General features: G+C 33.2%; 3 protein-coding genes across 3 annotated transcripts in view; 1 reads left to right on the top strand and 2 right to left on the bottom strand.

The window, feature by feature from the left end:
* Window positions 1-1,266: 1,266 nt before the first annotated feature.
* Window positions 1,267-7,368, top strand: LOC149900656 (putative G protein-coupled receptor Mth-like 3). Its single transcript, XM_090112581.1, has 8 exons — window positions 1,267-1,720; window positions 2,715-2,882; window positions 4,691-4,806; window positions 5,152-5,230; window positions 5,480-5,640; window positions 6,419-6,557; window positions 6,635-6,724; window positions 7,098-7,368. Exons 1-8 carry the CDS (start codon window positions 1,458-1,460, stop codon window positions 7,312-7,314), a joined length of 1,233 nt encoding a protein of 410 aa, XP_089968707.1. The 5' UTR covers window positions 1,267-1,457; the 3' UTR covers window positions 7,315-7,368.
* A 3,920-nt stretch (window positions 7,369-11,288) lies between these two features.
* LOC149900655 (G protein-coupled receptor Mth2-like) lies at window positions 11,289-19,525 on the bottom strand. The gene is made up of 8 exons (XM_090112496.1): window positions 19,106-19,525; window positions 17,287-17,454; window positions 14,487-14,602; window positions 13,977-14,055; window positions 13,695-13,855; window positions 12,936-13,074; window positions 12,699-12,788; window positions 11,289-12,390 (listed from the first exon to the last, which is right to left on the bottom strand). Exons 1-8 carry the CDS (start codon window positions 19,390-19,392, stop codon window positions 12,186-12,188), a joined length of 1,245 nt encoding a protein of 414 aa, XP_089968622.1. The 5' UTR covers window positions 19,393-19,525; the 3' UTR covers window positions 11,289-12,185.
* Window positions 19,526-22,257: 2,732 nt separating this feature from the next.
* LOC149900652 (RNA helicase aquarius) overlaps window positions 22,258-27,658 on the bottom strand; it is a 58,781-nt gene continuing 53,380 nt past the window's right edge. The window contains exons 23-27 of the mRNA XM_090112196.1: window positions 26,281-26,452; window positions 25,835-26,005; window positions 25,483-25,680; window positions 24,987-25,157; window positions 22,258-22,452 (exon numbers count right to left, since the gene is read on the bottom strand). Of these exons, the coding sequence (XP_089968322.1) occupies window positions 22,303-22,452; window positions 24,987-25,157; window positions 25,483-25,680; window positions 25,835-26,005; window positions 26,281-26,452 (862 nt within the window). The 3' untranslated portion in view covers window positions 22,258-22,302. The remainder of the gene's footprint in view (window positions 22,453-24,986; window positions 25,158-25,482; window positions 25,681-25,834; window positions 26,006-26,280; window positions 26,453-27,658) is intronic.

Below are 27,658 nucleotides of genomic sequence, written 5' to 3'. Positions count from 1 at the left end.
CTACTTAGAAATTTAAGCACTTTTGATTTATGGCTTTTGAGTGTTTAGTAGTAGCCTTTGTAATATTAAACGATACAAGTGTAAAGAACGTATTGGGATTTGAAATGTTAATGTTACTAAGTGTTAGATGACGTGTAACAATTATCGCACGCCACTTAGAAGACCCAACCAAGTTTTTATAATAACATAAATAGTTTAACGAAATTAGGTGTTAACTTTGAACCACTTGTATACGTTATGATTGATTTATATTGTGAACATTTTTTATACTTTATATTGTAAACATTTTGTAACCTTATATAGCGACACTTTATATATACCCCTTTGTTTATTGTTTAATTTTATTGTAAGATTTTTTTACTTGTATACCCTTTTTATTTTAAGGGGGGAATGATGTAGCGACGACAAGCCAATTTACGAGTTACCGAAATATTTCAAGTGTAGTACCTACTAAGAAAGTTCCCACCATAGGTTCACACGGTAACTCGTATATAAACAGTTCGTGCGCTATGCATGAACAGTCACGGGCTTGTCGGGACGCGGGTGGGTCGCATAGGTCGAATATTAATTACATACGGATAAATATATGTAGTTAACGAAATATAACCTTTGCGTAGTTATTCATCTTTTATTACACCCGCACATAACAAGCCCCAACACACTAAAAAGTAAATTGCATAAATAATTACAGTCTACACTTAGTCAATTTATATTATTAATAAATAGAAATTACAATTACATAATTAATACTTTAATTGATAAAATGAGTCACGATAAGCGGTGTTTGCACCGCTCGCTCCTTAAACCAATGGTCCGAGAGATACCTAGTAGTAATAGAGAAATCGAAATAAAATGACTCTCTGTCAAGCACATCAGCTGTGTATGAACTAGATTTTTATTATAATTATTGATACATGATCTTCCATTCTTTTCTCATTTTTTGAGAATATGTAGATTGTAGAGCCGAATCCTGGCTCTATCTCTTTAAGCAGTGAGAAGGTGCCATATCGAGGCTTAATAAAATATGTCAACCTAATTTTTTATAAGCCAAATTTTAATTAAAAGATCGACTGTAAGTAACACAATCCTATCCACTTCCATTTCAGTTTCCTTTTATTTTTGGACAATAATTAGAAATTATAGAGGTGAAACATGTTGAAAACGAACAAAAAGAAAATGACGTAGGTATCGCGAAATGTCGATAATATTTCGGGGCTATCGATCCTCTGTGCAGCTCCTATATACCTAAGAACTGCCTTCCAGTGCCTACTAGTACTTTCAGCGCCGGCGTCTGAGCATGACGCGCTTGCGTATTATTTACCATACAAGATAACAAACGGTCACATGCGTGCTACGTGCATTTTACCTATAAGTTGTACGATAAAATGTTCAACAGAAAATAGTGCAGCTGCGTTTCGATACTTAAGTGTGCGAAATTAACAAATAAAAAGTACAAAATGTGGTTTATTATAGTTTTGGGTTTATTAACTTCAGTGAACTGTGAAAAAAATAATACAGCTTGCTGCCTACCGGAGCAAGGTTTATTTGTCGATGGGCAGAATACTTGTGAAAATGCTGTTACCAAAATTCGAACACCGACACGATTAACATGTAACAGTACGGACCAAATATCTATGAGCATTTTCAATTATACAATAAAAGATGATGGGACTCTCAGTATATTAGATGAACTATTTGACACCGATGTAGAATATGAAAAGTAAGTCGAGTAAAATATTAAATTACAAATGCTTCGCTTTATCGCTTCGTTAAAAATATATAGTACTAGCTTACCGCCCGCGGCTTCGCCCGCTTTGTCTAAAACCTAATAAATTATATACTAAAACCTTCCTCTTGAATCACTTTATCTATTAAAAAAAACCGCGTCAAAATCCGTTGCGTAGTTTTAAAGATTTAAGCATACAAAGGGACATAGGGACAGAGAAAGCGACTTTGTTTTATACTATGTACCTAGTGATTATATGTAGTTAACAAAAAACTAGATCAAGGTTTTGCTCGATGAATATTCGCGCAATATTCGTACGAAGGACTTTAGGTTTATGAGATGACGAGATCACACTTCCCTATAAGGAATACCTTCCAATAATTTAAGATCAAGTTTTAAAAGGTTAAGCATCACAAAAAGTATTTTATATGTATATTCTTTCAATTTGGTTTTCAATATCGTAGTTAACTAGATTTTCAACCTACAACATAGGTAGGTACCTGGTACTTGGATTAACACATAGCATCCTATGACCTATCCTATCCTATCCTACTAATATCCTACTAATATTATAAATGCGAAAGTTTGTGAGGATGTGTATGTGTGTGTTTGTTACTCTTTCAGGCAAATACTACTGAACAGATTGCAATGAAATTTTGCACACATATAGAGGGTAACTTCGATTAACACATAGCATAGGTTTTATCCCGAAAATCCCACGGGTAAGGGAACTAACTATGCGGGATTCGGATTTTCTTTGAAAACGCGGGTGAAGCCGCGGGCGGAAAGCTAGTTACTTATAAGAACCGAACCAAGCTGAATGTAAAACACTAACTGCTTTTTATTTTCACCCGGGTTGCTCCGTGAATAAAAAAATTGCACCTTACTCCGAAGAAATGAAGGTTTCTAAAAAAATAATTTTTATAGTTAACTAGTACAGCTATTTTTTTTACTTATTTTACGTTATTTACGTTATTTTTTTTTCTAGGTATTGTGTAGCAGGGAGCATAGTAAATCAGACGGAAGGTTTGCTGGTGTTTTGTTCTGAAGACGAAGAGAAGCTTATAGAAGGCAATGTACTCGAATATTGTATGATTGTTTCCGTCATATTTCTTACGCTCACAGCGTTTATTTACTGTATATTGCCAGAAGTAAGGTACGTCAATCATTACGTTATTTGTTTATAGTCGTCACATTACATTTAAATCCTTAACCACACTTATCAATGTGAATTTATTACGTTGAGTCAGCTTAGCGTGGTTTAGCATTATGGAAGAAGTAAGAAACGTTTATAGACGTGGGAGAGCATTACGATATCTAAAGGATAAAGCACCTTATGAATTCACTATAAGTACATATTTTTAATTAACAATTTAAAAAAGTATTGTTATAATATATTTGTCTCATGATTTCTGTAATGACTATGTTCAAGGATTAAAAAATCATTCAACCGTATACTTGATGTCTGTCTATCCGCTAAAATCGTTCATCCGAAAACTTCATAGTTATTTGCATTCATAAAAATGATAGACACTTTAGAACACGGAATAAAAATGGTTATACAGTCACTTACCAGAAATTGAACGTTTATCCACTTTGTGAATGAGAGTTATATGATTCATATTTTAACTTGAATGATTATAGCACTTAGCACTTATATCTAATGAGCATTAGATATAATTAAGTGCTCACATCCCCAGTATAATGTCTGTGTAGAGCTGAGATAATTAAAATGTTTTGGGTAGGTAGGTATTTGTAGTTATAAAGATATAAAAGTTTTGGTAGGTAAGTCTTATACGTTATTATAATTATATTATAGACAGTTAAGAAATTAAATATGAAATAATCAACTTTATATTTTCTTCATATAAGCTGACGAAGGAATGTAGAGTACATTTTTATATTCAAATAATCTGAATGATTACAAGTTGAAACTTATAATAACGTAATATTATTTCATCAGCATCAACATCATCATGATGATGGATACTTTTAATTGTTATTGTTTAAGTATTCAGCTCAATTCTTAAAACTCAACCGCTTGTAACGGGAATGGTCCATGACAATGCGAAATTACGTTTATTCAAATGATAAATTGGGACGCAAAAAATTGAAATTCATTGAACTCCATAGTTTCCGAAATGTTTCATTCAATGATTTGACTAAAGTATTTCCTTGTTCGAGTTCTGATATCGTGAAAAATCGGACTCCGACTGAGACACTCAAAACAGTGGCTAATTGAACCAGGATTTTTATTTAAATACATCATGTATATAAGAAGGTGTATTATTATTTGAAATAGTGAATCGGATTTTTGCGAGTTGCGATTGCGTGCATATTGCGATATTTCTTAATTACTCTTATCTTTATAATATCTACATAATTATGTTATTTAAAAGAAGTATTAAATAACAATTGATAACTTTTTTAACCGATTATATGTATAGTTAACCTGAAGGTATTCAATTAAACATTAATGAAAGTGGGTCTTTTAGGACTTATCCTGGACTTATTTAATAAATAAATTGTATAAGTATTGTGTTAAAATGTTACTAAATTAGTACTTGCAATATTAGAAATACTAATATTTATATCAGTGTCCGTTGGTTTGTATGTCTTTCTCGTTTGAACGCAGCAATAAATGGTAAGACTTTTAAACATTCTCAAACCATGGGGAACTTCAAATAAGCTTCAAATATTAAAAATACAAAACAATCATTACAAAACTTAGGTATTTGCCTAATGCCTTGTCATCTTGAGCGATTCTTTTTCCCGCTCTATCCAAAAGTCGACGCTCCCTATGATTACTTTCTTAAATCAAAATATTAGGTATATTAAGTGATTTTAAAAATAAAACAGTTATTGTAAACAAAACCCTTCCACTTTTATTCAAACCTAAACATTAAGTACCCTGTCTTGCCCCCCCTTCCCCTATGTATGTTAATATTTTCAATATTTTTTCAGAGATCTTCAAGGAAAAAGCATCATCAATTTCTGTCTGAGCTTGGCTACAGGTCTTGGAATTTTAGCTTTAATGAAATTAATGGAATATTCTGATATGAATTTATGCGCAGTACGAGGTACATATTATTACGTTTTATTTAATGTTAATTATTTTTTTATTATAATAATACAAAACTATCAATCCCATTTAAATGTGTCAAAGATTGGGATGGATGTTTGTTAGTCATGTATGTAAATGCTATTTGACACAGAGATAGAGTAAAGAGATTTGGTCAAGATATGGTCAAGATAGACTGGTTTACCTAAGCGTGAGATGTCATACTATGAAATGTACAATGTACATACCTACTTAACTAGTACATTCAATTAAAATTCTGAAAAATAAAATGATGACACCAAAGCGTGCCTAGATGAATTTTCCTTCTTGATTTTTTTCTTCATGAATTTTTTTCTTTTTTCAGGATTTTTGACATACTTCTTTTTACTAGCAAGTTTCTTTTGGATGAACGCTATTGCGTTGCAAATGATGTTGTATATAAAGTGAGTATTCAATTTGATTTTACGTTCGAAGAAAATAGAATCTTGAACTTTTTATAGTGTTAATCAGGAACGTATGTATACTTAGGTACCTACTACAAGTACTACATACGTACCTAATAGCATATTATGGGTATGTAAGTAAATATAATTAAAAAAAGAGTTAAATTATATATCAGTGTGTGCAAGACAAACTAAAGAAATTTATAAATTACGATTAAATATGATTTCAGTGCTCTCCTTATATTTCAGGCGACCATTCATGCACGATTATGGCTGGAAGCCTTTCATCTGGTATGCACTTTACGCCTGGGGGTGTCCCACACTCCTAACTATATGTATGGCAATCGTTAACTTCCACCCCGGGAAACACCAGAAACCTGGCATTGGTTTGAACACATGTTGGTTTTTCAGTAAGTGATTTTTTGTCTAGTGTAATGTGTAGGTTTAAATGTTGATTGTGTGGCCAGTGGGAAAAATATGACGACGTTTTGGAAGGATTTCATGAATTTGCACATCGAACAAACTGTTTATTATGCGAAAAAATCCAATTAAATACGCATGATTGAATAAATTATCTTGAGTGGTACTAAATTAACGTGTGGAAGATGTTTGATGAATTTAAAGTTACTACCAAGGTTAGCCTTTTTTGTCCATGTGCGATGTATCGCGTATGTATATTTAATCATCATCAGTACATAATATATTTGTTATTTATGTAGCTGGTGCGACAGAAGCGACTCTACATAGCTCATAACTCATAATATAGGTAGGTACCTACCTACCTAGATGTCCGTGGTGTCTGTTGGTGGTGTCCATGTGGTGTCAAACTTACATAATATGTAATAGTTATATTTTTTAAGTATAATTCGATCGCCATATATTTGGTTAAATCGGGAATCATTCTATTCTATATTATGCAATCATGATTGCCATATTTCGTAGAAATTATTGTTAGTGTGTGAATCTTAGTATGAAATATGAATAGATAGGACACATCTAAGTACCAACTTTAACTAAATTATTCACTTGTTTTTTCTAATTCAGGAGAATCTACAAAACGAATAAAAAGTGTGAAATTTTATTTTTTTGGTTTAGCACATAGTCTATACAATTTATATCGTCGCTTGTAATCATATAACAAAAACAGATTCTGATTTCATTTAACACATGTTATTATTTTTGTTATAGATACGCGTCAGCAGTGGTATTATATGTATAGTGTTATGTCGATTATAATAATATTGAATATCTTCATATTTATTTACATATCGATGTACATGTGGAGGCAAAAATTTTCATCGACGCATGTAAAGGCAATGCGCTATAGGTATGAAATTTTCTATAAACATACATATTGTTTAGCAATTCTGTAATTGATGAATTAATTACTAATTTTTCTTTTAGGTTTACGATGTCTGTAAGGCTGTTCGTTTTGTTGGGATTGCCTTGGATATCGGAAATGATCAGCACATTATCCACAGCAAGTATCGTTTGGTGAGTATTAGGAAAAGATAATATGTGTATTAGTGCGGTTTTTCACTAGTTAAAACATGTGGTTAGCACGGATTGTTTATTTTATTTCAATAATTTCAGTTAATAAAAAAAGGTTTGTGTGGACGAAGTCGTCGACAACAACTAGTATCGAATAATCTATATTTTAATCGAAATGATCTCAAACGTTCATAATATTGTAGATAATAAACATTCTCATTAATTTTGCAATTAATAGATATTTTATTTGCATTAAATCCTTGAACACCTATCAACCTACAAAGATAATAAAGAATTCTTATCATAATAGATATAATATTATGTAGGTATCTAACATATTTGAATACAAATTTCAATAAAAATTTTACTTTAACAGGGTCGTATTGGATATATTTAACACACTGCAAGGGCCAGTAATTTTTCTGGTTCTTGTCGTATTCCGTCAACGAGTTGTTAAGGCACTATATAAGCGAGGCTATTTGGATTGCATCTCTGGAGTGGTCGAGAGATACTTAGCGGTTGCGGACGACGACGAAGACATCGTTCAGCACACAGCCGACGTCGCTATGGACGACCGAAAATTGGACTTGTGATGAAACGAAAATATCTACATGAAGAAAAAAGTGGCTTAGCTTTTATCTTCTTAGTATATACAGGGTGTCCCGCTATTGGTATACTAAGCGCGAAGGAACTTGTAGTTTTGCATACACTGATCACGTAAAAAATACTTTAAAAAAAAATTACGTCCAAAATTTTTTGCTAAATTTTTCCTGAAAATCCATGTTTTCTTCTCTAGCTTCGCGCAGCCGGCATATACCGCTTCTCTAATATGAGCATTTTATCTATGAAAACATAATCTTAAACGATAGCTCACGTGCTGGTGGCAAAGTTGGGCGGCTCGCTTGTTATGGGTGTACACATAGAGTTTTAAGAATTCATCTATTTGAAAAAAAAATGCGTCTGGAATTTTTTAATTATTTTTTACGTACTCAGCGTATGCAAAACTATAACCTCCTTTGAGCTTAGTATACCAACAGTGGGACACCCTGTATAAATCTCGTGTCACAATGTTTGTCCTCAATGGACTCCTAAACCACTTAACCGATTATAATAAAACTCGCACACCATGTGCAGTTCGATCCAACTTGAGAGATAGGATAGGTTTTATCCCGGAAATCCCACGGGAAAGGGAACTATGCGGGGTTTTCTCTGAAAACGCGGGCGTAGCCGCGGGCGGAAAGCTAGTTGAAATATATATTGAAATATACGCCTGATAAGACTCTCTAAGATGTAGTTAAAGACTTTGAATATGTTTTGTCTAGATACAGCGTCATACTGTTACTATTGGAACAAAACTTCGAGCTCCTTTAATATGCGTGCCTGAAAATATGAATTCATTTAATTTGTGTATGCGTGATGGTGAATGTCAAAATGTAAAGAAAAATACATGGATGTATGAAAATTGAAAATGTTCTAAAGGATAAACTAGTCGAAGAGTTACAAATGGAGTAATCTAGTCCAAAGACTTAATTAATATTTGTCTCTATATGCAGGTATTTACATTATTGTCTTCTAAAGAATAATGATTAAATATTACAGTATTAGGAGTCGGTTTTTTTTAAACGAAGAAGATCGAATCGTCATAAACTTATTGTATGTATGATATTATGTAAATCCTTTTATTGTGTGTCAGTAGGTACATGAATATTAATTGCATTTTTTATTAATCTCAATGGTACCAATACTGGATATAATTTTCAACTGGAGGAGTTAGTACATGAGTAGTACCTACCTAGTATTCTTTTATTTCATTTTAGTTTATAAATTAAGTTTAACATTAAATACATTTATGAGTACCTACAAAATATTTTTCAATAATAAAATTTACGTAATCTATCGTTTCTACTTCTTTTTTTACTTAATTTTCCCATATATATCCCATTTATCCTTTGCTGTAGGTAATTTCAGGCTTATAAATAACTAGCTTTCCACCTGCAGCTTCGCCCGCGCTGTCAAAGAAAACCCGCATACTTAGTTCCCGTTCCCGTGGGATTTCCGGGATATAACCTATCCTATTTCCCGGGATAAAAAGTAGCCTATGTCCTTTCTCGGGTATCAAAATATCTCTATACCAAATTTCATGCAAATTGGTTCAGTAGTTACGGCGTGATTGAGTAACAGACAGACAGACAGAGTTACTTTCGCATTTATAATCTTAGTATGGATTTATTTCAACATATTTTCTTCTAGAATTGCTATAGTATTAGGTATAATATCCTCCTGAGGCCTGCGGTCATATATATATTACATAAACAATAAAAAAATATTTCAACGCCATCTTTTGCGTATATGCGCGAATAATACCTCAAATCGATGTAGTGGTATGTCATCCACTATACTAAACGGTTTTTGGTTTTATAAGTGACAGTGATTTGAAGTATTCTCATTTCGAAGTTGACGGTGGCTGTGCGACGGCAAACACGTGGTCAGTAATCTTACATTTCTAGTGGAACCATTCGTATATTGCAGTATATCTTTGTATATCTAATGATAATAGATATTATTTCTGGAACCGCAATAGTTATTTTGTAAGATAAATCTAAAACTTGTGAAAAATAAGAATGTTTTCTTTTATGTCATACTGGTAAGACATTTGGTCTCAATTCTTGCCAAATTGGTATTGGTTACAAGGGCCCCATGTATTACCTATATGACATTCTTTAGTTTATGTTACAGATTTTATTATAATCTTCAAGGATTATAAGATACTGAGATCTACCAACACCTGGATGAGTCAAATATTGACCTATATGATGGACCTATGGAGTTTCTTGCCGGTTCTTCTCCATAGATACTGCTTTCCGAATCGGTGGTAAATGTTAATACTGTTGTGACGATTCAAAATTGCTTTTAGAAGAAGTCTTATTGAATAAATAAATGTTTGAGGTGAAGATAATCCCCCAAATGATACCGATGAAGCCGCCCAAATACCAGAAAATGATTCTTCTTCCGTTCGTCCAATGAGATTGAGTCATTTCAGAACAGAATCGTCACTATGTATGTGATCTTCTGTCGTTGGCAGACCATCTCGGGGACGCACATGACGTGGACCAAGCATAAGAGGAGGCTGACCGAGAAGATGGATTAGAAATTAGACCTAGGGGTGGACGTGACAATATAAATACACCGCCGCGCCGGTGCAAAATACTTGAACTGGTCGTTTCTCACCCTTAAAAATATCTAGCTTTAAACCAAGGTACAAAAAATAGACACAGAACATTGGATAGAATAATAAATATTTAGATTCAAGTTTAAAAATATATAATAACTAAAAAAACATGTAGTTTTTCTTCATTTTCATAAACTTATTACACTTGGAACTGGGACCCCCTGTAATATATAAATGACATAAAGAAAATCCAAGTTTTCCACGAAAGATTTTTTTTTCCATTTTTTTGAATATCTATAATTGCATTAGAACAGATGCAGCTAATTTTTATTAAAAAAGAAAGAAAAAAAAAATCCTGGGTCTCAGGAGGATATTATCTATGCTTCTAGTATAACGTAGGTACCTATTATTGGCTCCGCTATATCATATACTTATAGTCCGGGATACATCGCCCATTTTTGCAAGTGATTACTATCAAGCTAATTTTTCGTGAGTAGCTTTATTTTGATGAGATGCCCAATAATTTCATGTACGAAACTCTCGATTGTGGTAGCTTACAGAGGTAACAAGGATAAAAATTTTTGATTTGACGGTTCTCAAATATTTATTACGCAATTTGTAGGACAATATGTCTGTTGAATTATATAAGTATTAAAAATTAAAAATAAAAAAATCAGCTGGTTAGTAATCATTTATGATGACTTCGTTATCGATACACATTGGAAAGGGGGACTCTTTGATCAAACCATAGATTTTGTAGGACAAATATTTTTTCGAATAATTTAGATAATTATCTTGAGATTGAACAAAAAAAAACATTCAGTTAGTAATTAATATTTAAGAACCATCAAATCAAAATATTTTATCCTTGTTTTCTCTGGTAGCTACCACAATCGAGAGTTTTGTACATGAAATTATTGGGCATCTCATCAAAATAAAGCTACTCACGAAAAATTAGCTTGATAGTAATCACTTGCAAAAATGGGCGATGTATCCCGGACTATTACTAGCTTTTCGCCAACAGCTTCGCCCGCGTAGTTACAGGAAAACCCGCATAGTTCCCGTTCCCATGGGATTTTCGGGATAAAATCTATCCTATGTGTTAATCCAAGTTGCCCTCTATGTGTGTGCCATATTTCATGAAAATCGGTTCTGCAGTGTTTGCGTGAAGGAGTAACAAACAAACAAACACGCAATCCTTCGCATTTACAATATTAGTAGAAATCTATGAACTTATTGGAATAGCCCTCAATGTCGACTCACACTTGGCCGTTTTTTTTAAGAGGAGCAAATTTTCAGTTGCCAATGAAGATTCGGGAAATAATATTAATGACAGATGAGTATATTAAATGAAACTACTACTTAAAAACATACATTGTTTATTGTTAATTATAAAAAAATATCCTTATGTTAAACAAATGCGGTGGAAATATTATTAAATTTAATAATTAAGAATACAAAAAAAATAATAAGTAGGTAAGGTATACGATTTAATAAATTTATTACATGTAATATCTAATAACAGTTAATTGTATATAATATGTAGCTGCATGTTTTCACAACATTAAGTGTAGAACATGATCATTATCCTTAACTTCTACCTAAAATTAAAATATGTACCTACAGTAGGTATAAAATTGTGAGATGCTTAGTTCTTTAAATAATAATATTAATTAAGAAGATCTTTCTGTTGTAGAAACTAAATTATTGACAACGAATCTTAACTTTATCAATTATTAAATGCCTTAGAATTGAGAAATATTTATAAATCATATGCACGTTTAAATAGCTCTTATTGACTAGATCTTGTATAATATTATTATTGTTGCCATGAATGTAAACCACCTGTTAACAAATAGCAAGAAATTATTTTGAATTACAATAACACATGAGTACGTTTATTTTATTAACACATATCTTTTCCTTTTTTAACATGGTCGCGAATTTAATCTAAAAATCTATAGTGTGGATACCTATATATATCTTTCTGTAAACATCGATTGCATGATGAACAAAAAATATAATGTGGTCAGTGGTAACCCTAATTCCTTAAACTTCCGATGAAGTCACTTTCACTTCACCAAGTTGTAAAACAACAATAATTTCTACCACAAATAAATTCCAAACTGTTTTTTTATTCTAGTTTGCGATTGTGAAAGGTTAACGCACTTTTAAATACAATTATTTATCTGTAAAAATTCATTTAGGTACAATTGCCACAGTCGTTGCATCAATATATTATATTGTTTTCTCTGTCACCCTATTCTTATATAATTTGCCTCAAGCCATCAGATTCTATTTATCTTCCAAGCCCAAGGCGGTTGTATGTTCAACGATATCTTCGTCATCGTCAGCGACCGCCAAATGTTTTTCAACCATCCCTGACATGCAGTCCAGGTAACCTTTCTTATAAAGCGCCTTGATGGCTCGTCGACGGAACACCACGAGGATTAGAAACAGTAAAGGTCCTTGCAAAACGTTAAAAACGTCCAATATAGTCCTGTAATATGTAAATAAGTTAAATTTAAATAAGATCTAATTTGAATCTAAAATATCCTAAATAATCCTCAAATTACATATTAATTGCTTTACTAATATATTAGGTATATCACCAGAAATATATGCCTAGTTGGAATTTATGCACCTATTTAATAATTCTTGACTTAATTTTGATACAGTTCGCATACTATTTTCAATTCATATAGGTACGTAGTCTACCGTGCGCTTGTTGCTGGCATTTTAAGGAATGGAATGCGAAGGCTTCGAATAAATTAAAGGATAACATAATCTATAATATTATATACTCACCAAATGATATGAGGTTTCATTAAAGAGCTGATCATTTCAAATATCCATGGCAATCCCATTATAATGCACAACTTTAAGGTCATTCCAGTTCTAGAACAAAAACAAATTATTTTAATTGTATCACATAACTAATATCTAAATTCTAAATGGTAAACTGTGTTTAATTTAATTTTCTTTTAAGGAAAGGGAAGGATAAGGGAAATCAATTCTAAAAAGAGTAAAGTTAAGAACACATACTTGTATCGCATTGCCTTGATGTGGGTCGACGAAAATGACTGCCTCCATAAATGTACGGATGTATAAATAAATATGGCTGTGTTCAGGAATATTATGATCGCCATAACGCTGTACATATAATACCACTGCTGGTACTTATCTGAAATATCAATAAATAAAAGTTTACACGTTTAAATAAAAAAAGTATTTCTATGGGAAGACTAAGGGGAAGACATATTCTTTTTGTATAATTGTTTATTCAACAATTGTTCATAAAAATTAAAAATAATTTTGATAATATGCACCATTTATTCCTTGGAAAAGTGTTTATATAATATTCTAAATCAGATTTGAGGAGGCCCTGATAAGACTAGCAGATAAGTCTCTGCGACTCTATATGGCATAAAAAAGATAATCAACATCTTTTCAATCCTTAAAATGTTATGTTTTCCGTAAAAAAGATCGACGAGTGAAATATATGCGGAAATAAAATCTATCTGAAAAAATAATAATTGAAAAGCTTATCTATGTAAATGTGGATAACCCGACCAGCCTTTGACGCTATGGGATTGACGTTGTTCTAATAGCTAAGGTACCTATTATTAAGGTCAACTAAATAAGTATATTACAAAACTAGGCCATGTCGGCGACACGACAAATATTATGTATTCATTTTTCACGATTGTCACGCTTTAACACAAAATTAACAAACGAACGTCATTTATTTTAATGTACTTAATTTAACATTAAGGAAACCAATATTTAAAAAAAATATCTGACCTTTAAACCAACATGTATAAATCCCAATGCCTGGTTTCTGGTGGTTTCCGGGATGAAAATTAACAATGGCCATACACATTGTGAGAAGGGCAGCACATCCCCAAGCGTATAGCGCATAGAAGGAAAATATCTTCCAACCATAATCATGCACCACGGGCCTCCTGAAATTGTATTCGATAAAATTTAAATTTGACAGGTAGACTGCCTTACGGGAGGAGATGTTGCAAAAGTGAGAAGGTATAAGATTTATAATACCTACCTTATTGTATATTTTCAACTAACCTTATGCTGAGGAATATTTGTATTGAAATAGCATTCGTCCAAAAGAAGCTTGCAATAAAAAAGAAGTACACTGAAAATGCTGAAAAAAAATATACAAAATCATCGAATGCACTAAAATATATAGGTATTTAGTAATTGAAATAAATGAGACAATATTATGTTTAGCAGGACAAGACAGTATTCGAAATCACAAAAAATCACCAGGAATATTGATTTTTTGAAGTACTTAATTAATTTTTTTTAACTAATAATTTTATATAAAGAAAACACATACAATAACAATAAAATATATCAATTTAATTATGTTATTTATTTTAGAGCATTAAATATATTATTCTACTGCGAATAGCCGATGTTATCGAACAAAAAGTTTCATCCCCTACTGTAGGGTAAAGTTTTTACAAATTTGAAATGTTTTATTCATTTGAATCAGTGCAATGGTAAGGCGTCCGCGTCATTTGGGTAACATGCAGACTAAGTGATATTACCAAGTTATAGTAAAAAACTTACATTGAACAGAACAAGATACCAAATCTGCCGCTGGCATGAGTCTTGCCACGGCAAACAAACTAAGAGCTAATGATAGACTTATGCAGAAATTTATAATACTCTTCCCTTGAAGGTCTCTGAAAGTAGACAAAAAACCGTATTGACAAAAAATGTTGTGTGGTTTTATGAAACCACGGTAAAAGTGAAACTGTTCGAACGGTTCCGAATACTGCTTTGTGTAGCGCATGTCGCGTGTCGGTCGGCTGCCGAGTAGGTAGGTATACCTACTCGGCAGCCGCGATACACGCGACATGCGCTACACAGACCAAAAAGTTTGAGACGATGTAATAAAAGTTTCACTTTAAATACTAACGAATTATAGATCATAACGTATCTACTATTTAGGAATCTCAAACTTTATATAATTGGAATATTATAAACGAGATAGAAATAATTACGTTGCCAACTCTATAGGTAGCTATTGTAAATTGTAATAGAGCTTCAAACACAATTAAAGCTGGTAGGTACCTAGTTTAGGATTTAATGTATGTTTATTCTAATATTATTTAATGGCAAACATAGATGATAGGCGAATTATTATACAATTCATAGTCCATTGAATGAATCCTTCCAAGGGGGGTCTAGAGTGCGTGAGTTAGTAACGTAAGAAGTTTCTTCGGAAACATGTCAAGAGTCCCTAGGTAATAAACATACTAAAACCCCGGGCCACTAGGAGGAGCCCCGGAGTGGGGGGAGGGGGGAAATGGGTCCATTTTTTCATTTTTCGCTTAAATCTCAAAAACGGTACATGTTAGAGAAAAACTTTCAAGAAAAAGTTGAAAGGCCATAGAATTATCTACAAGTTGTACCTAAATCATTTTTTCCTATATCCTACCGTTTCTGAGTTATACGCAGTAAAACATGATTTTGGCTCAAACAATTTCCACATCAATCGATCAAAAAATATTTCTTTCTTCCAAAAAACTCAAATGTGCAACTTGTGACCAGTACTGATAGATTGCTCTTAATTAGGTCTATAATTGGTAAAATAAACACATTCCTCCATGGAAGCCTTTAGGAGGAATCGATTGTCAAAATATTATATTAGGGCAGTTTGAGTTACTGAACTTGTTCTTTTTATTTTTTTCTTCCAAAAAACTCAAAAGTGCAACTTGTGACCGGTACAGATAGATTGCTCATAATTAGGTCTATCATTGCTAAAAATACCAGATTCCATCACGGAGGGGTTTACGGGGAATTGAATTTTATCAGGGTAGTTACGATACATGAACTTTTTATTTTTTTTCTTCCAAAAAGCTCAAAAGTGCAACTTGTGACCAGTACAGATAGATTGCTCATAATTAGGTCTATCATTGATAAAAATACCAGATTCCACCATGCAGGCGTTTACGGGGAATTGAATTTTATTAGGGTAGTTAGTTAAAAAGTTCATGTATCGTAACTACCCTAATAAAATTCAATACCTCCTAAACGCCTCCATGGTGGAATCTGGTATTTTTATCAATGATAGACCTAATTATGAGCAATCTATCTGTACCGGTCACAAGTTGCACTTTTGAGTTTTTTTGGAAGAAAAAAAATAAAAAGTTCAAGTATCGAATCTACCCTAATAAAATTCAATTCCCCGTAAACGCCTCCGTGGTGGAATCTAGTATTTTTATCAATGATAGACCTTATTATGAGCAATCTATCTGTATCGGTCACAAGTTGCACTTTTGAGTTATTTGGAAGAAAAAAATAAAAAGATCAAGTTCAGTAACTCAAACTACCCTAATATAGTATTTTGACAATCGATTCCTCCTAAAGGCTTCCATGGAGGAATGTGTTTATTTTACCAATTATAGACCTAATTAAGAGCAATCTAACAGTACCGGTCACAAGTTGCACTTTTGAGTTTTTTGGAAGAAAAAAATAAAAAGATCAAGTTCAGTAACTCAAACTACCCTAATATAGTATTTTGACAATCGATTCCTCCTAAAGGCTTCCATGGAGGAATGTGTTTATTTTGCCAATTATAGACCTAATTAAGAGCAATCTATCAGTATCGATCACAAGTTGCACTTTTGAGTTTTTTTGGAGAAAAAAAATAAAAAGTTCAAGTATCGTAACTACCCTAATAAAATTCAATTCCCCGTAAACGCCTCCGTGGTGGAATCTGGTATTTTTATCAATGATAGACCAAATTATGAGCAATCTATCTGTACCGGTCACAAGTTGCACTTTTGAGTTTTTTGGAAGAAAAAAATAAAAAGATCAAGTTCAGTAACTCAAACTACCATAATATAATATTTTGACAATCGATTCCTCCTAAAGGCTTCCATGGAGGAATGTGTTTATTTTACCAATTATAGACCTAATTAAGAGCAATCTATCAGTACCGGTCACAAGTTGCACATTTGAGTTTTTTGGAAGAAAGAAATATTTTTTGATCGATTGATGTGGAAATTGTTTGAGCCAAAATCATGTTTTACTGCGTATAACTCAGAAACGGTAGGATATAGGAAAAAATGATTTAGGTACAACTTGTAGATAATTCTATGGCCTTTCAACTTTTCCTTGAAAGTTTTTTTCTAACATGTACCGTTTTTGAGATTTAAGCGAAAAATGAAAAAATGGACTCATTTCCCCGCTCCCCCCACTCCGGGGCTCCTCCTAGTGGCCCGGGGTTTTAGTATGTTTATTACCTAGGGACTCTTGACATGTTTCCGAAGAAACATCTTACGTTACTAACTCACGCACTCTAGAACTTTTTATTCAATGGACTATCAGTTAATTCTCTAAATTAAATAATAAAACCTACCTTAATTCCGGTAACAAGCAGTAGATAATAGCAGTAAGCAGTAGAAACACGACGGATATAACCATACAGTACTGAATGACGTTGTTCTCTTCCACTGGATCCTCATCAATATTGCACAACACGAGCACAGGCTCCGTCTCATTGACCGTCCTGTCTGCTATACAGAACCTTGAAACAGATACAGGAGGATATTATAGGCAACGATTTAGAACTAAATATGAGGTACCTACATATATAAAAACCTCACACTAATTTCTAATAAAATAACTCAACTAAAACTATAAATCTCTTTGAAAATTAGTAATATTTTAAAAAATTATACCTACAAAAAAAATGTCCAGATTTCATTAGGAGGATAATGTCTGGAGTCTGGAACGCACTTGAAATAAAAGTTTATAGCAAAATCATTAATTATTATTATTAATTTTTAAACAAGTAGGTATTATAGCTACACTAGCTTACCGCCCGCGGCTTCGCCCGCTTTGTCTCAAATCTAATAAATTATATACCTTATATACCTTCCTATTGAATCACTCTATCTATTAAAAAAAAACCGCATCAAAATCCGTTGCGTAGTTTTAAAGATTTAAGCATACAAAGGGACATAGGGATATAGGGATATAGGGACAGAGAAAGCGACTTTGTTTTATAGGTACTATGTAGTGATACTAAATCAAAATCCCAACAAAATAATGTACGATTTTTGTTACATCTCTCAGACATGAGACAATAGAGTAAGATTAATGTGGTTCTAAAAATAGAATGGCATGTCATAATATCATCACATAGTTAATATATTATTGTCATAAAAGCACAAAGTCAAACCAGCTAGGTTCTGGTTCCAGAATCCAGACATATCGAAGGCTTTTTGTAAATGATTTTGCTTTTTTAAAGATAAGCTTGACTAAGGCCGAGATAAATGATAATGAAGACCTGATCAATCTATGTCTAGAAACAAGAAATATGCCTGAAGAATAGGGGAAAAATAACGAGACAAGACGTTTAAAAACTTGGTAATAATTTTGAAGATATTAGATAGGTGATATAACTAAATCGTATTATGAAAGGTTTATTGTAACATATAGAAAAAATACAAATTTTAAGCAGAAGCTTAACGTAACGGGACCTTGACCTCCATCATTGGCGGTTGGCCATGAACGGAGCCGCGGTTTCATTTTTTACAAAACAAAATATATTTTACGATTAGTTAATTATTGGCAGCTCATAGCTTTGACTTCTACATTTTTACATTTGAACTAGTACTTTTAGTACCTACTGGCAGTAAAAATAAGTTGTTGTGAACTATTATCGACTTCGGTCGTTCTGTTTACATACAGATTGTGCTGATAACTTTCAAGCTAAAATAATTGTCCGTACAAGTACAAGTACAACATTCTATATCTGCTGTTAGAAAACGGACTACTGATAAAAAAACGCGCCAAATCTTTGTATAGGCGGGAAACACGCGTTGCTCTACCGAATAACCTGCCTGCGCTGCGTAGACAACGAACGAAAGATATCAACATGATTATATAAAACTTTAGGAATTATCAATGCTCTAGCAAACATCGTATAATACCATAATGTTTTTAATAAGTTCAGTGAGTAACAATAATATTACATGAATGTTCTTTTAAATATTTTTGCGAATGTCAAACCGGTTTTTTGTATGTTATAATATAGAGACTGGTTTATAACGTTTTAAATAGTGATAAGGTAAAGTAGATTTAACCTGTTAAATTTGATCATTTAGGTAACTAAGTACACAAAAATTCTAATAATGAAATAAACCAATAGTTACTGTAAATTGTATACTTACTCTCCTACCGGTATTCTAGTATTGACATCGCCGTTTATTTCAAGGGACCCATCCTCCGCCAGAGATATGTTAAAATATTCTAAATTAAGGTGGTCCGTCACATTGCATTTAAGATCTAACGGTGTTCGAGTTCCATTAGTCGGGTGTTCACAATAATCCAAACCATCCATTAATATTCCTTTCTCCGCTGAACAGCATGTCGATTGTATCTGACCACAATTCACTGACGCTAACAAGGCAAACACCAAAATAACACAAATTTGCAAACAGTGCCTTTGTTCAAGCATTTTCACTTATTATTATCAGCATTAGTTCAAGTGAGAACAACGATAAATATTTATCAATTCGCGTAAAAACAACGATACGTCTTGCTCATGCGCAGGCGCAGGCGTTTTTGCCTTTTGGCCGTTTTGGCTCCTATCGCGGAGTGTGAGTCCGAGTAGGTATAGTGACGACATCGTATACAATTTTTGGTGAGAGTAAATAGATTGTAGGTATTGCGAATTTTACACCGGCGCGGGCGCGGCGGTTCCACAAAGTCTTGTTTCTTTATCTTTTCATCACTTTCGAATTTCGATGATGGGTAATATTGTGACGGTGAGATCATTGCAAACTAAAACGCATCTGAGTTAACCGGAGCTAATTGTGACTGTACAGCTAAGATGCTTCCATAAGGATTTTCCACTTTCTTTTCGTTTAAGTCTACAGAAATCTGTGTAACAAGAGCGGGCTTAGAGAACTTTATGGTCTTGCAAGATGATGATGAGATGCAGTAAAAGAAGGAAGAATTAAAAAATCCCCTTAACCCACAAGGCCATTAGAATTTCAGCTTTATTGATAGAAGCAGAGAGTCAATATAAAATAACGTTAATCCGATTCACCGGTTTAATAATAACAAAACTATCTCACGAGAATATTTGAGCTGCTAATTGCAATGCCTTAAATTACTTAATAGGTACCAGTTAGCCGATCAAGGTTAAATACCTATTCTACATATAAACATTATTATGTAGAGACTAGCCAGCCGCGTGCTCTATGTTATATTTGTATACGTAGTATATTATTATTAGTCTGTGGTTATATCTAAATAGGCAATGCAATATGCATTGTGTGAATAGTACGTGTGTTATCCAGTTATTGACAGAAATAAATAATATACTTAGCTACCTCAAAAAAAACAGACTAAAAACTTGTTCGATCGCAAGTAGAGCCAAGCGTGAAGCGACTAATTCGACAAGTCCTAATTTAATATGCTGCCACAGATACTGCTCTACACCTTACTACTTAGGTACGAGAGCTATTGTAATAAATTAAAAAAAAACAAAGTGTTATAGAAATAAATACAATGCGAATGAAAATAAATTAATGAGTAAATTAATTACGCTAGCATACTGTAATTATTTTTACTTTTATTGTTTATTTTCTTGAAACTTAATTCACTTGCATAAAATAAATTGTATCACAAGTTATAGTTTAGCAGATAATTACTGATAATCCTAAAATCTCGTACTAATAAAACAGATATAGCACGAGTCACGTTCGTAAACTCTAACTAATGGTTGTACTGATTTGATAACATCGAAAACCAAATTTATTTTCGCGCGTGTCTGCTATTGTTTTATTAATTTACCCGCACCGAATTATATAATTACTGCGGGTTTACTAGACCGTGGGAGGTCGATACATGAGTCATAAAACAGATGTTTTTGTAGCTCAAAACGTACAAAAGATGCTCGTAAAATCGGCGATGCGGCCCTGATGCGGCACACTGTAACAGATTTAATGAACTGGAAAATCTTTATTTACACAATAATCGGTTCTCGCACAAAAATACAATAGCTTCGAATAATAAAAATCTTTACCAGTAAAAAGTCAAGTAGGTATCTGGATAATGAACATTTTAAGAAAATATTATTAAGTCAGCCTTTTGCTATGCTTCACATTTCGGTACTAAACGCAGCGTTGGTTCCTAGCAAATTAATCCTAATTTATATGTAATTTATGTATAAAATATATTATGAGGTAGGTATATTATGCAGAACGTTTTCCGGCAATCCTAGACCATTTTAGCACACGATTGAACATCAAACAATTTTTCATTGATAATAACATTAATTAAAGAGTACTAGTTAAATTATCTTTACACCCGACTAACTACTTTATTTGTCAATATCAATTAAAGTTGATATGCATTCCCACTGATGAAGTTAGAACACACACAGAAGTTATCGGTACAAGTAACATTTCAAGTGCTTAATTTCAGGTTCTAGAGACATTTAAATAAAGATCATCTTACACGAACAAAGGCGTGCTGCATTATTTTTAGCGATGCGTATTTAAATTCAATAAATTCTGCATTGAATTAATTCTTCCGAGATATCCCTACCTGATGATGAATTTTTTTTTTTAATAGGATTATTAAAAAATTTCTAAATTGATTTGATTCGATGCTGTCACGGATCCAAAAAATGTGATAAAAATACCTTGATAATCAAAATATGAAATAATATTTATAAACAAGCGAAAAGGAAATGACTCAAACGTTCCTAAACGTTAATACAACAAAATAATCTCAATAGCTTTGTTTCTAAATATTTTGTTAAGTAGTAGTAGTTGATTACAATGTACATAGTTCAAGCGTCATGAATTCAAGGTTATTAGGTCGATTCAAACGATTTTAAGTAGGTTGTAATATTATGTGGAAGTATTGGATACTTCCATTTTACAACCACATTATAATTCAGGTGATAACATATATTACACCCGAATTTATTAATTAGAACGAGAATGAAATAATAGATTATTTATAATAATAATACTTTTTTAATGAATGTTTCAGTATCAAAGACAAGATAGTCGAATTAAGTTTTTCAAATTCATGATCAATAGTGATCTGAGAGGTAACTACTTCAGAGGTGTGTTTTTGACGTGACAACGTCTTATAATTCGATAGAGCCGGCTGCACGCACGAAAAAACATGATTCATGCGGCGTTACCTCGCTCTGAGGCGTTCCATAGTGCCAGCGAGAGCGCGGAACGAGCGACAAAGAAGCACAATCGGACGTTGTCACGTTCAACTATCGTCAGTAAACCGACTTTACAGATAACCAATTTTTTTTAATAAAAAAACACAGTTTATTAATATTTTTTTTTTTATTATCAAAATCAATACACGTATAACTAGATGACAATTAAATCTAGGCTTCATCAAGTTCATTAACGATTTCCGTGGGTGTGAATGTCTCGTCGTCCGAGTCCCCGCCCCCCGGGTGCGCGGGCACGTGGTGCTCCGCCTCGTGCGCGGCCGCCGCACGCGCGCTGCCCGGGGCACTCCATTCTGCTTGTCTCTGAGGATGAGAATATTAAGGCCTTAATAAGGGCTAGCAAGAAGCTTTAGTCCAGGAGGAATCGGCGCATGAGTACCGAAAACTATTCCACCTCAATTTTTTTACGTGATCCTCTTCAAATTGCCCTACTGATGATATAAATGCATGTTGCCATGGGGCAACCCGGTGCCATATTGTTTAAACCGAAATTGTTTAAACAATTGCAAGGAATTGTTATTTTTCAACCGGACAAATTTTTTTTATATTTTTTATCGAAATACCAATAAAAAAGGTCCAATTACTTTTCACGATAAAGTTAATATTTTCAAAGATATGAATTTTTTAAGGTTTGAAAAATCTCAAATTTGGGTACTTTCGACCCATGAAAAATATATTTAAAAAAAAAATAATATATAAGTAATATTTTTTTTTCAATTCTCTATACAATAGTTAATAATATTGTTAATAGAGATTTAAGAAAATTTCATTGTTTATATCTGTTTTTTAATTGTTAACTTCGCGCGCTCACAAATAATATAAGTTGCATACTTCTATGTGGTTGTGATTCAGAAGACTGTAAGAATATAATATATAAAAATAATATTGATAATAAATAAATACTTATTTTTAAATCTTGTTTTATTATTTCATACTTCTCCATCTATAACTTTCGTTTGAAGAAGTTATTCAATGTAATTAATAAGGTAAAAGACCTAGTTATTGACACTTTAAATTTTATTTTAGTTAAAAAAAAAACAAATCAATTCTAATAAATTAATAAATATAATTTTTGAATTAAAAATTTTAAGATCTTTGGTTTTTTGAGAACATTTCATTCTTTTAATTAAAATCAAATTGCGAGTGTCAAACAACTAGGCCAGTGTCAATAACTGGGTCTTTTACCTTACTTGCTGTTTCAATAACAAAAAAGTAATATAAACTGACAAAAAAGTAATTTTAATTACATGTTTCAATTTATGCTTAAATAACTTTAAAAAAATTGATTTCAGAAAAAAATATATAAGAAACAAATTGTAGACAATTTAATTATTAATAAGATTGCTCTCTTTAGAAATCTTGATAAAGTTGATAGTTTTTAAGATAAATGATAAATAATGATTCAAGACACAGAGAGGCCGATGCAGCGCATGAGTAAGAGAGAGACGGCGATACTTAAAGGTAAGCGGCGCGTACTTGTGAGCGCGCGAAGTTAACAATTAAAAAACAGATATAAACAATGAAATTTTCTTAAATCTCTATTAACAATATTATTAACTATTGTATAGAGAATTGAAAAAAAAATATTACTTATATATTATTTTTTTTTTAAATATATTTTTCATGGGTCGAAAGTACCCAAATTTGAGATTTTTCAAACCTTAAAAAATTCATATCTTTGAAAATATTAACTTTATCGTGAAAAGTAATTGGACCTTTTTTATTGGTATTTCGATAAAAAATATAAAAAAAATTTGTCCGGTTGAAAAATAACAATTCCTTGCAATTGTTTAAACAATTTCGGTTTAAACAATATGGCACCGGGTTGCCCCATGGCAACATGCATTTATATCATCAGTAGGGCAATTTGAAGAGGATCACGTAAAAAAATTGAGGTGGAATAGTTTTCGGTACTCATGCGCCGATTCCTCCTGGACTACTTATATCTTATACACTGGAGATTTCAGTATGAACATTAACTTGTAACAAGAAAATATGACCTTGAATGACGCCTGTATGTTTTTTATCCCTTTCACACCTAACTTGGCAAGTGGGTGTGAAAGGGATAAAAAAACATACAGGCGTCATTCAAGGTCATATTTTCTTGTTACAAGTTAATGTTCATACTGAAATCTCCAGTGTATTAGATATAAGCTTCTTGGGGGCTAGCGACCTTGCTAGGTGATTTACAAGGCGGGATCGGGGGACCGGCGCGAATCTACCGTAGTAAAAGTACGTATAAAAATTATTAAAAAAATATTTGAATATGGAATCAGAATTTTAAACAACCATGACCTGCGTTTCAATTTCATAAACAAACTGTAAAAACACTACAATAATTGACGTTATATTGACTTAGCGTTTTGGTTTAAAGTCCAAAAATACATTTTTTAGATATGTACATTAGGAATCTAAGAAGAAAAACGGTTATAACTAGAAGGGAATTCTACCCGATTACTACCCTTAATGTGAATTATAGATGTCTATGTGTATTAGTGTATATTATAGGGCGTAGTAGGGTATCAAAGACAAGAGTGTTATTATTGTTAGAAATTATGTGTGCGTACGTGGGAATGTAACACGAGGCGTGTGAATTTATAATTTTTTTAAAACTAAAAACAAATATGTTAGTTCACGTCAACTGTGTGTGTGTGTGTGTGTGTGTGAGTATGTGTGTGTTCATTGTAAAGAATGAAGGGCTTGTAACCTATGTGAATGGACGATTACTGTTTTAATCTCCCACGTATGCTATACTATGCAACAATGTTTGCGCGTCCTTTGGCCCAACTGTGCACTATATTGCACACACGCTGACTCAGAAACATGTGTGCACTCACCGGCGCGGCGTCCCTTACGACGGTAAGGTACAGGTCGTACACGTAGCGCGCCATGTGCGGCATATCGCGCACACGCAATGCTAGCTCGTCGGGCACGGTGGCGCCGGTTCGCCGCTGCGCCGGGTACCGCTCGCCCGGTACCAGCTCCAGTTCTAGCGGCCGCTCCACTAGCTACAAATAAAATCACTATTAGCAACAATCCCAACCCTTATAACAGGGCATAATGCTGTTTTAACATTTCCAAAAATGTGACGAGAACACGTGTCAGAAGTGAAACTACGTTGGCAAGATTAAAAGATACCAAAATCGTCGCCTCTCCATGACGTGACGGTATTGCCATGAGTCATGACGCGACCTTGAAATTTTTCTGTTAACGCGCCTAAAGAAGTTTCACTTCAAAAATAACACAACATACACACAGTATTAATTATATTAAAATTAATTTCTGTCAATTATAATTCAACTATCATAAGATAAATGTGTAACGGTAATTTACCTGATTGAAGGTAGGTTGTAATTCAAAGCAGTTCTTGAAGAGATTAGCCCTTGCAAAGATGTACATTCCCAGTCGTGCGCGAGACGCCGCCACGATCAGACGTCTCAAGTCGCGCACGTGGCCCACTGCTTTGGTGCGCACTAATGATATGAGAGCGATGTCGTTTTGCTGTCCTTGGTACTTATCTACGGTTGTCACCTAATAAACATTTAGAAACATAAATTTAATGAGATACTTAAGTCCGTGGTTCGTCCGTTCTTTTATTTCTTGTGTTTTTATAACACTAGAATCTCATCATAACGACACTGCTTAACATACTTATAAATTCATCATTCATGAAATAGTATATTACCTTATGAGGTCTTCCAATGAGTGGATTATCTGCGCAACGCTTTTCAATTACGTCTCTTATGAGATGTTTCTGCCCATTATAGGTTGTAAGAATCGAAATTTTCTCCGCTGGCCATCCAATAAGCCTCATGTACATAAACACTGCAACTACATATTCAGCTTCTGCTAAATTCTGGAAAGAAAGTATAATATTTTTTTCTAGCTCTGAAACAGTTTGGTTATTTTTACTAGTTTTTTTAGCGCGGTACCACCAATGGTGCAAGTTGCAAATATTGTGTGAAAGGTAAGGCATGTACTTCATTGATCGATTTTCTTTTAAGGACAAGTAGGTCCGCCTCGGATCAGCCTTCTATGTCATGTAAAATGTCTCGTTCTAGCCTACTAGAACGAGACATTCTATTACTCCTGCAAATACTATACCAAATCATTATTTTGTCACTTTTATACCTGATAGAAGTACGGGCTGGGCTCAGTCTCGCCCGCCCCGTTGAAGTCCTCCACGTTGACGAGCTGGAAGTCGTACCGCAGGCCCGCGTTGGCCGCGCGGTACTCGGGCAGGTTGCACACGTGCGACAGGTCGCCGAGCGCGCGGTACCGCCAGCGGTATAGGTTGCATATACTGACAAATTTCGGAACTATTAATTCGAATGGCCCTGATCAATCCCTCCTATTTTTACCTAACACACCCACACCTAACTTGGCAAGTGGGTGTGAAAGGGATAAAAAAACATACAGGCGTCATTCAAGGTCATATTTTCTTGTTACAAGTTAATGTTCATACTGAAATCTCCAGTGTATTAGATATAAGCTTCTTGGCCCTGATCTCAGAGGAATAAACCTATAGAGTTCTTATATTGAGACAGAACAAAATACATATTTTCTAATCTACTTACTCTTAGTCAATAACAGCATAAGTCAGATTGAGATAGCGATAGAGTATCTGCACTGTCTTCAAACGTAGCGCGCCGGCAGTCAGTTTGTTTTCCAACCAGCTGGTGGGCTCAGTGCGTCAAGTGTTTTTAACGAAATATTTAGAAAATATAAAGTGTATAGTGTTTCTTTTTATTTGTCAGTGTGCTAAAATGACTATTGTATGTTTAGCTACCGGCTATTACTAGTCGAATGGGAGTTTTGGATGAAAACAATGAAAAAATATCTTTCCATTGGTAAGTGATTTTCAGCAAATTGATAAATATTTATGTTCTAACCCTATTTGAAGGTTTTATCAAGCGCTTTTTTATAAGTTTATGTTGTAACTGTAACATTTACCCACTTTATGGGGTTGTGGAATACAAAAGAATTAAATAATTTTTAAAAAATGTCACAATATTATCACGTTTGGCATTTTGTTTACCACCGTAGTGTTGTAACACATCTAGCGTATATTATCGATTTATGACAAAAAATCTATTTCATATTAACGTTGATTTATTTATTTTGTTTCTTATATCAGATTTATATGTAGTTGTTGTTGCAAATAATAGATGTAAATTTTCTACAGCAGGAAAATAAAAAATACCACGTGGTTGTTTTATTTGACTTATCTGTTTAGTTTGTTGTTTCTCTTTTAAATTATTAATAAATTCATTTTGTTTTAGATTTCCAGAGCTAAATAAAAAATGGGTATAAAACATGAGACGTGTATCTACACGCTTGCACGCGTCCAATCTTGGACGCCGTCGAAATTTGCTAGATTGTGTTTGCTGCATTTCGAGCCTGCTTATCAAGATGGATACTCTAGAAGAATTGTGCAATCTTACGCTTACGTTTTTTTTTGTTCCTTTAGATAATAAATACATTTGTGTGTGAGTGAATTTTTATTTGG

The sequence above is a fragment of the Colias eurytheme genome, chromosome 18 (assembly GCF_061535395.1).
Source record: "Colias eurytheme isolate Ceu_HAF_F1 chromosome 18, ilColEury1 Martin Lab GWU primary, whole genome shotgun sequence".
Taxonomy (NCBI): Eukaryota; Metazoa; Arthropoda; class Insecta; order Lepidoptera; family Pieridae; genus Colias; species Colias eurytheme.
The sequence above is the reverse complement of the archived record's forward strand: the minus strand, read 5'-3'. Positions and strand labels throughout refer to the sequence as shown.

Excerpts from the sequence above, each read along its gene's own strand:
- LOC149900656 (XM_090112581.1), top strand. The coding sequence starts at position 1,458 with ATGTGGTTTATTATAGTTTTGGGTTTATTAACTTCAGTGAACTGTGAA. Across the intron at positions 1,721-2,714 it reads ACCGATGTAGAATATGAAAA|GTATTGTGTAGCAGGGAGCA; the intron begins GTAAGTCGAGTA and ends TTTTTTTTCTAG. Across the intron at positions 5,231-5,479 it reads CAAATGATGTTGTATATAAA|GCGACCATTCATGCACGATT; the intron begins GTGAGTATTCAA and ends CTTATATTTCAG.
- LOC149900655 (XM_090112496.1), bottom strand. The coding sequence starts at position 19,392 with ATGCTTGAACAAAGGCACTGTTTGCAAATTTGTGTTATTTTGGTGTTT. Across the intron at positions 13,856-13,976 it reads CAAATATTCCTCAGCATAAG|GAGGCCCGTGGTGCATGATT; the intron begins GTTAGTTGAAAA and ends ATACAATTTCAG. Across the intron at positions 12,789-12,935 it reads ATCAAGGCAATGCGATACAA|AACTGGAATGACCTTAAAGT; the intron begins GTATGTGTTCTT and ends TTTTTGTTCTAG.